Below are 15,163 nucleotides of genomic sequence, written 5' to 3' on the forward strand. Positions count from 1 at the left end.
ATTTATCAGCTGATGCAAAAATTTGGACTGTTTCTACTTTGGCTGTTTTAAATAATTTTAAATAATGCTGCTATAAAAATTCATATGTATATTTTTATAGACAAATTTTCATTTTCTTGGGTATGCATATATTAATATACCAAGTAGTGGAGTTGCTAGGTCATATGCTAACTATGTTTAACATTTTGAAAAGCTGCCAAACTGTTTTCCAACGTGATTGTACCATTCTCTAGTTCCATCAGCAGTGTATAAGGATTCCAGTTTCTTCACATCCTCATCTCTAATGCTTGTTATTGTCTTTCTTTTTAATTCTGTCCATCCCTAGGGGCTAGGAGTGGTATCTCCTTGTGGTTTTGCTTTGTATTTCTCTGACTGATGATGTCGAGCTTCTGTTCATGTGCTTATGAGCCATCTGTCTTTGGAGAAATGTCTAGTTAAATATTTTGCCTATTTTTTAAGTTGGGTGATTTGTCTCTTTATTTGAGTTTGTAAGCTATCCATGTAATCTGAATGTAAGTCCTTTATCAGATACATGATTTACAAATATTTTCCCCATTCTGTAGGTTGGCTTTTGACTTTCTTGATGTGAACTGGTGGATTTTTTTTTTTTTTTTTTCCGTCTACATGGCTTGCAGGATCTTAGTTCTCCAACAAGGGATTGAACCAGAGCCCCTGACAGACAGTGAAAGCACCAAGTCCTAACCACTGGACAGCCAGGGAACTCTCTGGTGGATTTTAATATTTGCAGTTTTGTATGTTTCTCCAAAATTTTAGTTTTTCAGATTGTCTTTATCCTGTCTGCTGAGTGGTTCACAAGCCAGATAACCTTGGGGTGTGCCCTTAGAGTACAGGGAGTCCATCCAGTATTCCATAGATCAGAAACTCTTACCTTGGTCACAAAAGCACAGATTTCCCAAGCAGATCTCAGTGAGCTTCTCAGTCAGTGACGGAAGATCAGTTTTGATACCCAAGAGGAGATACCCTCACAGAGTCTGAATTTAATCATGAAAAGCACTGGAAAAGCCACCCCTTATATTTCAGACTGCTAACTGATTAATTCAGCAGCATTTGGATTTCTATTTAACCTGACCTTTTTCTTCTTTCTTTTTTTCTCCTCTTTTCTTTTCCTCCTCTCTCCTCCCCACTCCCTGTTTGGATTTCAGATTGAAAATGGCTCAGGAATCAGTCAGCAAGTTAACAGCAGAGAAGAAAGTGGAGACAAAGAAAATCAACCCCACGGCTAGTCTGGTGAGATGCATTTTTCATTATAACCTCAAGACTTTTCACTATACCTGAGGTGCACCCAGGAGTGGGCCTAAATTTAAAGGATGAAACTCAGAGGGATGAGTAGTGTATATATTCTCAGTTCCCATCCCAGGATACCACATGGTGAGAAAGGACATAGGTGAGGAGCAAAACCCAGCCCTGTGTGCTCTTCTAGCAAATTCAAACAGGGTCCTTTCCTGATAAACCAAATGTAGTCACTTGCCATTTCACACCCTTGCCCATTGCACCTCACACAAAGATCCCCTTCATCTCAAAGTACCCTTTTCCTGAACTTGTTGGAGAATTTTGCCCTCACCAGTTCCTTTTCCTTGTTAAAGAGAGGGGCAGGGAGTAGCCTCTTTTGCTAGTTGGTAAAACTGAGATGCAGAAAGATACAGCCTACCTAAGACCACTTCTCAGACTGCTGACTGGTCCCCTGATTGCTCGCCCTAGGATAGAAACTAGCAGACTAGTAGTGTGTCTTCCTAGCCAGGAAGGGAAGCTGTCCTCCACAGTCCCACTGGCAATACTGATCACAAGGCATCTCCACGATGCAGTTGGAATAGCTGAATGGTTAGGAACCCAAGGTATAGAGGTTCAAGTCCCAGCTTAGCCACTTAGTAGTTGTATTTTACCAGTTGTGAAGTTACTTCATTCTTCACTAGTACTTTTGCCAGTTGCTTTAAATTCTTTGACCATCTAAGTGGTCAGTAAGTGAGATGATTTCTGTTAACCAACAACAGGGTTCTCCTAACAACCCCATCAGCAGCTCAGCAAATGTTGAATGAGAAATGGGGAAGTCAGGGCTATACGACTTCATCAGGGACAGCCATGGTTGGCTTACAGAGCTCCTACCTGAATGGAAACGTTCTGTGCCCATTTGGTGGTGTATTTGGTACACTCATCTTTATGTGGTGTATCTATATTTTTGGTGGCAGTGGGCTCAACTCAGATTTTTGTCTTCTTCCCTCGTTATCCACTGCTCATTCCCCAGGCCTCTATCCTCTCATTTCTAGGGCATTTGGTACAACTCTATTCAGCATCATAGACCAACATTTGAGAAACATATCAAAATTTGAGAAAAGTGAAAATTTAGGAAAAGGAATAATAATAAACTCAATTTTGTCTCAAATAACAGAAGGAAAGACTGCGTCAGAAGGAAGCTAGCGTGAGCACCAACTAACACAGACACAGGAGAGCAGTGATGGTGAGGCATAGCACCCGCATGACCCTCTGTAACACCGGTGCTACAAGAAGCCCTCAAAAGATACGTCACTCAATGTTTATTTTGCTCATCTCTTTCCGAGAACCCTGTGCCTTCTTAAAGAAGCCCCTTGTTAAGCCATAGGAACAATGAAATGCTGCTGAAGAAGTATTTGAGAACTGTTTCTTCTAGAGGTCCAAAGTTCCCTCACTACAAGACCAGAGAATTACCAAGATTTTTGAGTTTTTCTTTTTTTAAATCAGGGACCTCAAGCTTTCTAACCCAAGCATGATATATGTAAACTTGTGACAGAAGAAGAGATGGATTTTTTGTGACAGCTGCCTTGAGCAAGTTCAAGCCTTGATCTTTACAATAATCAAGCCTGCATTTTGATTCTATTGCAGCAAGATCCTGAAGCACCCTTCTTGCCAAAAATGTTGAGACTTACCAGAATTATTTTAAGAGGCCCAAGACTGTATGCCCCACACTCAAGAAATGGTTATTTTTTCATTGTTTTTCATGTGTTAGAAAGAACAGAACATGGAATTATACATGGATGGAGAAGGAGGTTAAATAGTCATAAACTTCTTTCTGGAGAACAAATTATAATACAGGTAGTTGGCATTAGCCATTTAGCAAGACCCATTCCTCTGTTTTCATATCAGTTCATTGAGGTTTCCTAGGCCACTAGGAATTCTCTACCCTTATTTTAAAAAAAAAAAGAAAAAAACTATGATAACTGAGCAGCAACAGACTTGGGGTCAAAGCATCTGCTTTGATGAGTGACCCAGTATCAGCCAGAGTTCATTTCACACCTCAAATCATCTATGAGTGGATACACCATGTTGAACTGCAGCTGAGCTGTACACCAGGTTCTGGGACTGAATGTGGCTGGACCTCTCCCATGCACCCTGGGAGGCAGTGTCTAGACAGGAGAGCAAATGCTACTTGGAGCTGTTTATCATGACCTTGACTGACAGACATGTGACCTATGGTTGAAGCAGGGGGGTTTAATGTCCAAAAAAGAGAGGGTAGTAAAAAAGTTCTTTACATCAAAATGGGAAGAGGGTGATTACATTGATATTGAATTTTGAGTTCAATAGGTAGTTTTTTCTGACCCTGGAAGCCCGTGTGATTACTGCCTCTAGAGTCACAGGAAAACCACCTTGGACCTCTCGCCACTCTCCTATGCTGTGAGAGGAGAAGAGAGGAGACTTGGGGTGAACTGAGGTAAGGATCAAAGCCTATCAGGTTTCAGTCTTGAAAGGAAAGAGGTCCAAGCTTTCTCCTCCCAACTGGTGGAAGACCATCTAGAGAAGAGCAGAAACCTTAACACACATCTGCTGGTCATGTGTGAGCTGCCCCTTGCCCCAGCATCTTGCCAGAATCCCTCACCTTGCCAGGTACCTGAGTGTCTATCCAGGACCTGCCTGCTAGTTATCAGCCCCCACAGGGACCCCATAATAGATATAGCCAATTACAGCAGCACCATATCCTAATACAATGCCCAGGAATGCAGAGTCAGGATCAAATCTAGTCACAAGGCCATATTCCTGCAGGTGCTAGCCAGTCTTTCTAATAATTAAAAAAAAAAAAAAGGAATGTAATAACATGGTTTGTTTTTTTTCCCCCAAAAAATAAAAGAATAAGACAAGCAAAACAGAAGAGCTGGTAAGAACTTATATGGCTAATAATAGTTGCTTGTGAGCAAGCCTTTCTTACTGCTTTCTTAGATTGTTTTTCTCTTCATTTTCACTTAATGGTGAGGACCTAAGAAATTCCTCAATTTGAAACAAATCCTACTTACAGCTACCCTGTACTCTGTGACAGTCCTTCTAGTATTAACGGACAAAAGAAAAAGCGCCTGTTTTACCCACGCTCAAGTTGGATTTCATTATAGCAGACAGACCGGAATTTGGCAGTAAAATAAAACCTTTTCTAAAGAGCAAAGTTTGCCTACCTCTGTTGGGAAAACCTAGGGAGTCCAATGTACTGTTAATGTGTGAAGACACCGTGGCAGGATCCCCATGACTCACCCAATTTGCATCCTGCATTCGGCATCTGGACACCCCTCCCAAGTCCGCATGTGGACTGCAGTGCGACGGTGCCCTCATTTGTAACTTGACCTGATGCTTGGTAAAAGTTCACAAGACTTTGTCCAAGGTGGATCATCTTAAACAACCCAGAGGCCCTGAGAGAATCACCTATCCAATATGCAGCTGAGATTGTGTTAACTACAGCAGGTGTCACTAAACTTTTCATGAGTAAGTAGTTGGGGTATGTTAAGTAGTTGGGGTATGGTGAGTAGTTAGCAGCTGGGGCATGTCTGGCTGTTCTTAGCCCAGCCCTGCCTGCACAAGAGGGACAGTGGCCAGTATTTCTACCCTGTGTTTAACCAGACATATTTGACTCACTAATCAGACTCAGAGAAACTTAACTTATAACAACATCATCTCTGCCTAGTTAAGATTCATTAAAGCTGAGGGCACAGTGGATAGCAGTTCAGATTCTTGCATAACCTGCATAATCATCAAGCACACAAGTATATCATATATGACATAAAAGCATTATATAAACATGTTAGGTGAAAAACAGGCCTATGAAGTATTGAGGATCAAGTGAGGCAGAGGTGTGCTATATGGTTTTTTAACCCAAGAGGCAGTTTATGGGCGGAGACACGGTGAAGGGAAAAGGTAGCCAAGAAGAAATGAATGATATGATGATAGGCAAGGCCCAGGAGTCACAGGTGATACACCTGCTGCTCAGAAGTTACCTTTTGAATCCTTGGGTTGATGTCTATGAAATCTCTTTAAACATTCATTGCAACTACCCAGGAACTATGGAGAAAAAAGTGAAATCTGGGAAGTAGAATAAAGAGATCCAGTCATGCTCTTCCATCTTTAAATGTTTTAGCCAAAACAGTGGGCAACATGATGAGAAACTGGATGCCAGATTGGACCCCGGTCTTCAGTCCTCTTTTCTTCCCGGTAAGAATAGTGTATGCTGCACACCTGCTCAGCCGCTCTTAGGCACATCCTTTTCTCATAAGTACCGTAAGGAAAGGCATTTCCCAAATGCTCATATGCTGCTGGTGGAGAAATTAAAGGAAGGAATAAAACTCTTTGGTAGTATTCAGCAAGGTGAAGAAGTCATTGGTACAGTCCTTCCAAGACCGTGATCAGATGTATCAAAAGATATGTAAGTGTATTTTTGGTAAAGATTTGCTTGTTGGAATGGGATTACACATCTCTCTCTCTAGATTATACCATCTGCATGGGGAAATTTTAATTTTACTTCTTTGTTGGACAACATATTTTATTTCTATTTCATTCTTGCCTGGTGTCACTAACATAGATCATTGCACACGGCACACAGCACCTAGTCAGCCAGAATATGAAGGGGAATTAGCGGTGCAGACCTGTGGGCTCTTTCCCAATAACCAGACTGTTAACACTGACATGGGAACTTCATTCCCTGATGTTCTAAATTGGTCTGTTTTGTAGTACTGCCACCCTTGCCAAACAAAGATAAAACCAAATTGGAGCTTTCTGTGTGAAGAGGAGGAAGAAGTCAAAAAAAAACATAGCTTTTACCCCCAAAATAACTGATGCAAATATCAAATATCCAATTCTATAATTAGTTTAAATAGTCTAAAAATTGCTAACAAGAACTCTCCACTAGGTTTGAGCTTCATTTTTCTTTGATCTTGCCCGTTCTCATCATTTAAAAACAAAAAGACCAAAAGGTAGAAGGGGAAAAGAAGCATCAGCAGATTTGGAAGTCAACAAATTAATTAGTTCCTGAATCACAAAAGAAGGACATATTGTGAAACCCGGTGTTGTAGAGGTCCTAAGCATATAAGAATTTGAACAGCTGTGAGGACTGATGAGTGTGGACAAAGTAAAGCTCTTAACTGCCCACTTGAGACTTCAGCCTAAACCAGGCAATTTTCATAGTGGGTTCAAGAGAGTGAAGTATTGCTCTGAACAATTTATTTTTGGAAAAATCACATACAAAGAGAAGTGGTATGTAGAGAAAGAAGTGTTAGACAATTAAAATTTCCTTTCTCTGCTTCTCTTGTAAGAGCAGTTCATAAATGGATGGACCATCCAGAAAAGCATGAATACCACACTTCATATATCAGGTTTTTACCATAGAAACACAGCTAAAGAGGGTGGACTGAATAAAGAAATGAAGTTTCATTCAAGTCAGCTACTTTGTTATCATAAAGAAATCTACAAGAGAAACAAGTCTGTGCAGACAAGTTTACAGTATTTGAAATGAATGGCTAGTTTTTAACTTTTCCAAAATGTAAATAACTTTGTTGAACATATTTCCATTTTCCAGCTATGGAGAGAGACAGTCTGGCTGGTCGGAACCTTGTCTGTTATTGGTGCAGAAGTCATTTAAAGGCACCTTTTGGCACAGGCCTCAGTGGGTCTGGCTCCTTGAGACTCACATAATTGTATTTATAACTCCATTAGTGACTGAATCCAGGCATCACTGGGCTCAGTTACACCGCTGTATGCGACTCGGAGGCTCATTTTGTGTCATGTCTGCAAACCCGTCGGTTGTTGACACCTTGTTAGAGGCATTGAAGTTTAGTTTCACAGTTCTTCATTTCCCCTCCCAGGGAGCAGGCAATCTACCAGACCCTCCCAGATCAGTGCTTTGCTGGGAAGTAGTGAATTCCAGAGTATTATTAACATGTCAGACTGGAAACCAGTTCAGTAGTTTTATTTCTTCCAAGACCCTTAATCAACCCTGTGATATAAACTTAGCATTTGAGAAGTTTTTGTAGTTGACAGCTGACCTGGAAATGTGAAGATATGCAAATGTCAGCAAGGTGTCTCTGTCTCTTAAGGTGCCCATGAGGTTCCTACCAATGAAGAGATTAGCGGGGCAAAGCCGCATCTAGTAGGTCAGACTGTCCTTACTGGAGCTTCTGGATTCATTACCTCTCCACCCCCAGCTCCTCTCTCAGTCATCCTGGTGATAAATAGTAACATAGAGGACCTTTTTCTTCTCGTCCTCCCTTCTCTGATATGATGGTTCACGTTAGCCAGAGCTCAAACTCATTCTTGCGTATTATGTCTCTAGAGTACTTGTTCATGAATATCTTCTTCATGCTATAATCTGGGAAAGACTGGTTTAATCTCAAGTTTTTATATAGAGTGGTAGCTAAAGCCATTATTTTACATTCCATCTCATATAACTTTCTATTTTTCAATATTTTCTTAAATATACTAAGAATCACCATTGTATCTCCTTTTCTGAAAGCTTATTCATAGACTTCTGTGGGCTGTTGTTTTTGTTTTTGTTTTAATGCTTTGTGTGAAATTCAGTAGCACTGGGTGAGCAAAATGCAAATGAGCCCAATTTCCCACAGCAATTTGGCCTTCTTCTCCATGGAATAAGCAACCTTCTACCACCCTTAAGCTGTTTTGTAGGCTGTTTGCCTAAATTCTACCTGTGCAGACACCAAGGGGTTCTTCTGTCTTTGAAGCTGTTAAGAATGTCTTAAAAGAGAATGAGTACTTCTCCCCATATATAGTGTGAGCTGGCAGTGTTTTATAGTTAGTATATCAAGTAAGAAATCTAATGTTTTCAGGCATGCATTCCCAGAGGTCTATCAACATCTTTGGCAAAATTATACATACTTTCTTTCCCTGTTCTCTTCTAAGACTTGCTTCCATTCTTGTCTCATGAAACAAATGTATTTTTGTTTATTCACCTGGGTCAGCTTTCTAGAATGAGAGGCTAGTCCCATGGACCACTGAGTATAAAGGAAGTTACCCTGCACTGCCCCATGACGTGGTTGATAGGTGTGTTTAGGAATGCAAAGCTTTCTGGGGTATCTTGGGATGGATTTTTGAATTCCAGGTTTCCATGACGTATATAAAATTGGGTACATAGCATACAAAGATTATACTGTCGTCCCCATAAGAGATTAAGAGCTTTATAATCTATACATCTTAGATAGATTTCAGCAAACTGTAAGTAGCTCATTTTACCCCCTTTGTTCTTGGCAACTTGTTCCTATCTATAATCTTATTCCTTCACATCTGACCACCAAGGCATGAAGTGTCAACCCACTCATATCGCCCCCTGCAAAATCCTCTAAAGATGTCCATTTCCTTTAGAAACAAATCCATGGGTAAGAGGGGAAAGTCTAGTGACCATTCTCTTAGCCCAGGGTGTCACACATGGGATTTTGGGCTAAGTCCATACCAAATATTAATTTTACAATTTTTTAATTTCTCAAGATGCAAATAATGTGATTATTATTAATAGGATGTAAAATCTTTGAAGAACATAAGCATTAAGAAAAAAGGACTTCTCTTTAAAGAAACAATCGAAGATATTCCTCAAAAGACAGAAACTTTTAAAATTAGAAATTGAATAATTTTTAAGATTCTTTGGAGAAAATGTCATTGATTCATCATAGTCTTTTCCTTCTCGTTGAGTTTTAATTTAGACTAGCATGGGAAGCAGAGTGCCCCTGGACTTTGATTTAGGGGATCGTGCTTTGGCCTGGAAAGTCAGTACTGGCCTGCATGCCCAGAACCCAAATGAAGTCAGTCAGTGTCCTAATGAGAATCAGGCCTAACAGAAATGTAAATTATTTCAAGACCTTTAGGGTTTAATTTTCTTAGCAACACCCTTGACCCTGTTTCCTAAAATTAATTTGATCCATGCAGTTATGTGTCTTCATTTGGTGTTATGAGATTGCAAGCAATGGGATGATGGAGAAAAATAGACAGTAGAAAAGGAAAATTTGAACAAGGCCAGGGTGTAATGTTTTGCTGATATAATGCATTGTTAGGGAGCTGGTGACTGTTGCCATGGTTGTATCATGGGCAGCCTTTCAACAGAAGCTCAGGGCATATGTATGAGGGCAGTGGGAGTGCCCAGTATCTCCTATTGGTCCATGCTTGACAGTGTGCTGGAAAAGCAGATACATACCAGTGGACTGGCCTGTGCTTGCTGAAATAACTGCATTGAATTTCAGATTAATTTCCATGGGATCAGTTATCCATGAACCTTCCTGTTTCCTCACTGCCTGTTTAAAATTCATTTTGGCATCAAGCTTCATTTCATTTTTCTCCTTTCAGTACTTCTGCATTGTGTCCCCTTCCTTCACATCCTACAGTGACATTTGCCTCGCTTTACTGTTTCTCCAGGACCCAGCTTTCTGTCCCTCTTTCCCCCACAGACACCTGAAGTGCCCCTGAGCCCTCACTCCATCGCCCCACACCCATGCTCCATCCCCCAGCCCTGTGGACAGGGAGCTCGGCTGTCACCAAGAGAGACACAGCCTTGTGACTGCTTCTTGTTAATGTCAGCACCACCTCATCACTTAAGCAAAGAGGGAAAAATCCATAAAAGAGATGGAAAATACATTTCTTTTTTTATTATTATTCTACTTTATTTTAAGAGGCTTGAGAAGAGGGGTGGTTCCAGTCCTTCTCAGTTTCCCAGAGTTTTACTTTACAACTGTCTAAGGAAGGACCATTCTTTTGATAAATGTATAAATCAGCCCAGGTCACCAGCTATGATGCGTAAGACTCCAGTGTTGAATCTCTGTGCTGCTGGACAAAGTGACTAAATTCTGTGCAAATATTTTGAATCATAGGCTTTTTATTGCCCCTCAGTTCTTACTACTACTCATGATTCAAACATCTTCACGAAGCTGGGTCAGGATGTTGACAATTTGTGGTTATTTTCAGATCAACAGTAACTTACCCTCTTGAAAGCACTTAAAAAGAAAGTTAAGCGTATCTTAAATATTCAACCATTTGACCTGGAAAAAAGTTGGCTTTTCTGTTTAATTATTAGACCAATCTGTAGATGTAATCTTAAAGGGTTTTTTATGCAATAATGAAGACAGTTTGAGAAATGAGAAGGCACTTTAAAGACGTGAAACCTTGTATTATACACTCGTGGATATTTTTTAATAAGCTAATTGGATTCAGGTATTTTTTTCCCTTTAAATTTTTAAAAATATGTATTTCTAATTTTTTTGCATATTTAATTTTGTCAAAACTGAGAAATGCTCGCTAGTTGAACTTGTAAATGTTATTTGCAAACCAAATAAAGTATTTATTTTTAAAAAGAAAAGGTGAAGGAATCAATACGGATTTGTACATAATGAATATATGTGTGTGTGTGTGTGTGTATGTTTTTCCTTCCTGACACTACTTGGTCCTCACATCAATTGTATTTTTGTACATAGTGTATATATATTTGTTAGAAAATGTAGATTGTCTGTTCAAAGACTTCTGTCTCTGATAGATTATATTTATCCTACTGTTGATACCTCTCTTAATTTGTTTTAAGAGATAGAATTCTATTTTTTTGGAACTTGCAGAGAACTGCATTCATGGCTTCCAATTGTAAATATGCTAAGGGTATTTTAATAAATTCTGGTTTCATGTCTGTCTGGTGTGCAGTACAGATCTGTTTCCACGAGGCATTTAAGATAGTATCCCAGCAGTGCTATAATGTGGAGAATACAATCATTTCTAACTTGCCTTACTGCTTGAGGGCAGCATTACTGCTGAACTACAAAAGCTGGATCTCGGTAAGTCCATCATCTGCATTTTCTTTTTTCTCCTCTGTCCTCCACACCAACAGTGGGAAATCTGACTAGGCATTCAAGGCTAACACCAAACAGGCAAACCCAGCCGAGCATGGTCTCAACCGTACTGACCTGAAAGCAACTCTGCTTCAACATAAATTGCCCAAGGTTGGGTGTGGGGTGGAGAACCACAGGATTGGTGACTTTGTGTTATGAATTGGTAGAGTATGGAAACAGAACAGAAATATAATCGTATTTTAACACTAAATACAACATTCAAATTCTTTTCAGGCAGATGATAAGATAAATGCAGGTATTTATGAAAAAACTAAAAGACTTTCAGCAAAACACTGCTCTGTGAAATAGAAGAGCAGTCTTTGTGATTGCATGTTTAACTGATTCATTTGTTCAGTATACTTGAATGCCATGCACTCTTGAGTTCTAGAAGTTTGCTGAAATATGCCCTAATGGGTTTAATGAACACACATAGTTATCATCTGGGGAGACATTTTATCACTAGGAGAGCTTTAAAATCAGAGTCATAGAGCTGCAAAAATCTTCGGACACTGGATAAAAATCTCCATTTCACAGAGTTGAAAACCACTGTAATTCAAGGGACTTGTTGAAAGTTATACTCAGCATTAGTAAATACATCAAGACTGAAATCCACATCTCTTGACCCTAGGGCCAAAGCCCTTCCACCTGCTCAACTCATTCATCACATTAAGTTCTTTTCTTCAAAAGACCCCATTATGGAGAAATGTTCTAGAACTGTTGTTTGGAAAGTAGGGTCCAAATGCTCCTAAGGGTTTGGAGAAACCATTATTAAAGTTGTACCTTGAATTAAAGTACTTAGTAGAGGTTGAAGACTTCTGTGTCATAAAGACCTAGGAAAAATATTCCACCTTAGGAAGAATCTCCTCTTTGATTTACTGAGATTTACTCTCCCTTGCAGAGCATAGTGGTACCTGTTGAATTTTTAAGTATACATATTTGCCTATTCTTTAAATACTCCAGGTATGCCAATGGTCCAACTAATAGGCCATAAATTCCTGGGACTAACTATTCCCCTTTAGAGTCTAGCTGTCTCCTTTCACCTGGATATGATGTATTCATGGAAATAAGACATTAATGTTGGCCTGCACCAGCCACGCCTGCTTGTATGCCTCTAAGTCTCCTCCAGGTAAGGTTTGCTTCATGCCCATCATTGTGTGAGGACGAAAGGTAAGATAAGGTAACATTATAGTTATCAACTGCTGCATAACAAAATACCCCCAAATTCAGTGTTAATAAACCATAATCACTTATTTTTCATGGTTCTTGTTAGTTTGAGAAGAACTCAACTGGACAGTTCTCACTTGGAATCTCATATTGTTTTAGTGCTGTATCCATTGGGTCTGCAGTCATCTGGATGGTTGGAACATAAGCCTTCAAGGTGGCTGACTCACTTGGCTGCCAAACTGTTGGTGGCTCTAGGCTGGGGGCCTCAGGGCCTTTGTCTCTACAGGTCTGCTTGAATGTCCAAGGTGAAATAGGTAGTATTTTCTTTGACCAAGGCTTTAAAGTTACTTTTATTGTATCTATTGATTGAGGCATTTATGAAGTTCTTCCCATGGAATGGACAAAAAGGACTCACCTCCTGATGGAGGAATGTCAATACTATAGGAAGAGCTTGTGAGATGAGAAATTTATTGGTACAACCATTTTTGGATAATACAGTTTGCCTCAGTAACTTGCCCTGTTCTTTCCATTTGGTTTTATTCCTATTTTTGTTGTAAAATTAAATTTCAGATTATTTTCAAAATTTTCCCTACTTGTTTTCCCCACATCTTCTCTCTGCCCGCCTATCACAGCACAGAAATGTTTGTCTTACTCCTCTGAATGCAGGCATTCTCTCCCATTACTATTGAAGTATAGTTGATTTACAATATCGTGTTAGTTTCAGGTGTGCAACATAGTGATTCAGCATTTTTGCAGATTATATTGCATTATAGATTATTAGATAATGTGCTATACCTTAAATCCCTTTTGCTTATCTATTTTAAATTTTTAAAAATATGTATTTGGCCACGTCAGGCCTTAGTTGCAGATCTGTGTTGTGTCACGTGAGATCTCTTGTTGCGGGGCATGCGCTCACAGGCTTAGCTGCTCCATGGCATGTGGGACCTTCGTTCCCCAATTAGGGATCAAATCCACAGCCCCCGAATTGGAAGGCAGATTCTTAGCCACGGGACCACCACTTACCTATTTTATATACAATAGTTTATATTTATCAATTCCGTAACCCTAATTTGTCCTTCTCCCACCTTCCTTCTCCTCTTTGCAACCACAAGTTTGTTTTCTATGCCAGTGAGTCTCTTTCTGTTTTGTGTATACACTTATTTTGTATTCTTGTTTAGATTTCACATAAAGTTATACAATATTTGTCTTTCTCTGTTGGACTTATTTCACTAAGCAGAATATTCTCTAGGTCCATCTATGTTGCTGCAAATGGGACTATTTCATTCTTTTTATGGCTGAATAATATTCCATTATGTGAAATATTTTTTTAACCCAGTCATCTGTTGATGGCATTTGGGTTGCTTCCATGTCTTGGCTATTGTAAGTAGTGCTGCTATGAACATTGGAGTGCATGTATCATTTCAAATTTTTCATTTTTTCCAGATATATACCCAGGAGTGGAATAGCTGGATCATAAGGTAGCTCCATTTTAGTTTTTTAAGGAACCTCCATATTATTTTCCATAGTAGCTGTACCAATTTATATTCCTACCCCCAGTGTACAAGGGTCCCCTTTCCTCCACATCCTCCCCAACATTTATTTGCAGAGTTTTTGATGACAACTATTCTGACCAGTTTGAGGTGTTATATCACTGTTAATTTGCATTTTTCTTGTAATTGCAATATCGAGCATTTTTTCATGTACCTACTGATCATGTGTATGTCTTTTTTGGAAAAATGTCTATTCAAGTCTTATCCCCATTCTTTGATTGGAATTGTTTTTAATGTTCAGTTTGTGAGCTGTCTGTGTATTTGGGGTATTAAGTTCTTGTCAGTCATATCATTTGCAAACATTTTATCCCATTCTGTAGGTTGTATTTTCCTTTTTAAAGGCTTCCTTTGCTGTGCAAAGTCTTTTGATTAGGTTCTATTTGTTAATTTTTGCTTTTATTCCCTTTGCCTTGGGAGACTGATCCAAGAAAATATTGCTACAATTTATGTCAAAGAGGTTTAGCCTATGTTCTCTTTCAGGAGTTTTATGGTTTCAGGTCTTCCATTTAGGTCTTTAAAACCATTTTGAGTTTATTTTTTGTATATGGTGTGGTGTGGGGAAATGTTTTAATTTTATTGTTTTACATGTGGCATTCAGTTTTAAGAAGACACTTGTCTTTACCCCAATAAATATTCTTGCCTCCTTTGTCATAGATGAATTGACCATAGGTACATGGGTTTATTTCTGTGATATTCTGTTCCCCTGATATATGTATCTTTTTTTGTGCCAATACCATACTATTCTGATCACTGCAGATTTGTAGTAAAAAGCCTAGAAGGATTAAACTCCAGCTTTGTTCTTTTATCCTCAGGATTTCTCTGGCAGTTTGAGTTCTCTTGTGGTTCTATATAAATTTTAGGATTATTTGTTCTAGTTCTATGAAAAATGTCCTGGCTATCATGATAGTGCATGCGTGTGTGCTAAGTCGCTTCAGTCGTGTCCAACTCTGTGCAGCCCTGAGAAACCCAGTATGCGTGTGCTTACTGTCATTTATTGTTTTCTAGTTCTTTTTATAGTTCTCTGTTCATTTCTTTTTCCCCCCATTGAGGTTTGATGTGATATGTGTTGACCCATAATTATATCTACTTGCTTTAAACTGATAATCATTTAAGTTCAAACACATTCTAAAAGATCTACATTGTGTTTATTTAATTGGAGGATAATTACAATATTGTGATGGTTTTTGCTGTGTATCAACATGAATTGGCCATAGGCATATATGTGTCCCCTCCATCCTGAACCCACCTCCCACTTCCCTACCCACCCTGTCCCTCCAGGTTGTCACAGACCACTGGCTTTGGGTGCCCTGCGTCATGCATCAGACTCCCACTGGCTGTCTA

At 39.3% G+C, this 15,163-nt stretch overlaps 1 protein-coding gene across 10 annotated transcripts in view; it reads left to right on the forward strand.

Moving 5' to 3' along the window:
* FMN1 (formin 1) overlaps positions 1–13,479 on the forward strand; it is a 501,299-nt gene extending 487,820 nt beyond the window's left edge. For 7 of the 10 annotated variants that reach the window (XM_070797220.1, XM_070797226.1, XM_070797222.1 and 4 more), the window contains 2 exons: positions 1,164–1,248; positions 2,405–13,479. In XM_070797220.1, coding sequence (XP_070653321.1) covers positions 1,164–1,248; positions 2,405–2,449 — 130 coding nt within the window. In that variant the 3' untranslated portion in view covers positions 2,450–13,479. The remainder of the gene's footprint in view (positions 1–1,163; positions 1,249–2,404) is intronic. The other 3 variants (XR_011568787.1, XR_011568786.1, XR_011568785.1) reach the window with 3 other exon arrangements.
* The last annotated feature ends 1,684 nt before the right edge of the window (positions 13,480–15,163 follow it).

The sequence above is a fragment of the Bos indicus genome, chromosome 10 (genome assembly GCF_029378745.1).
Source record: "Bos indicus isolate NIAB-ARS_2022 breed Sahiwal x Tharparkar chromosome 10, NIAB-ARS_B.indTharparkar_mat_pri_1.0, whole genome shotgun sequence".
Classification (NCBI taxonomy): Eukaryota; Metazoa; Chordata; class Mammalia; order Artiodactyla; family Bovidae; genus Bos; species Bos indicus.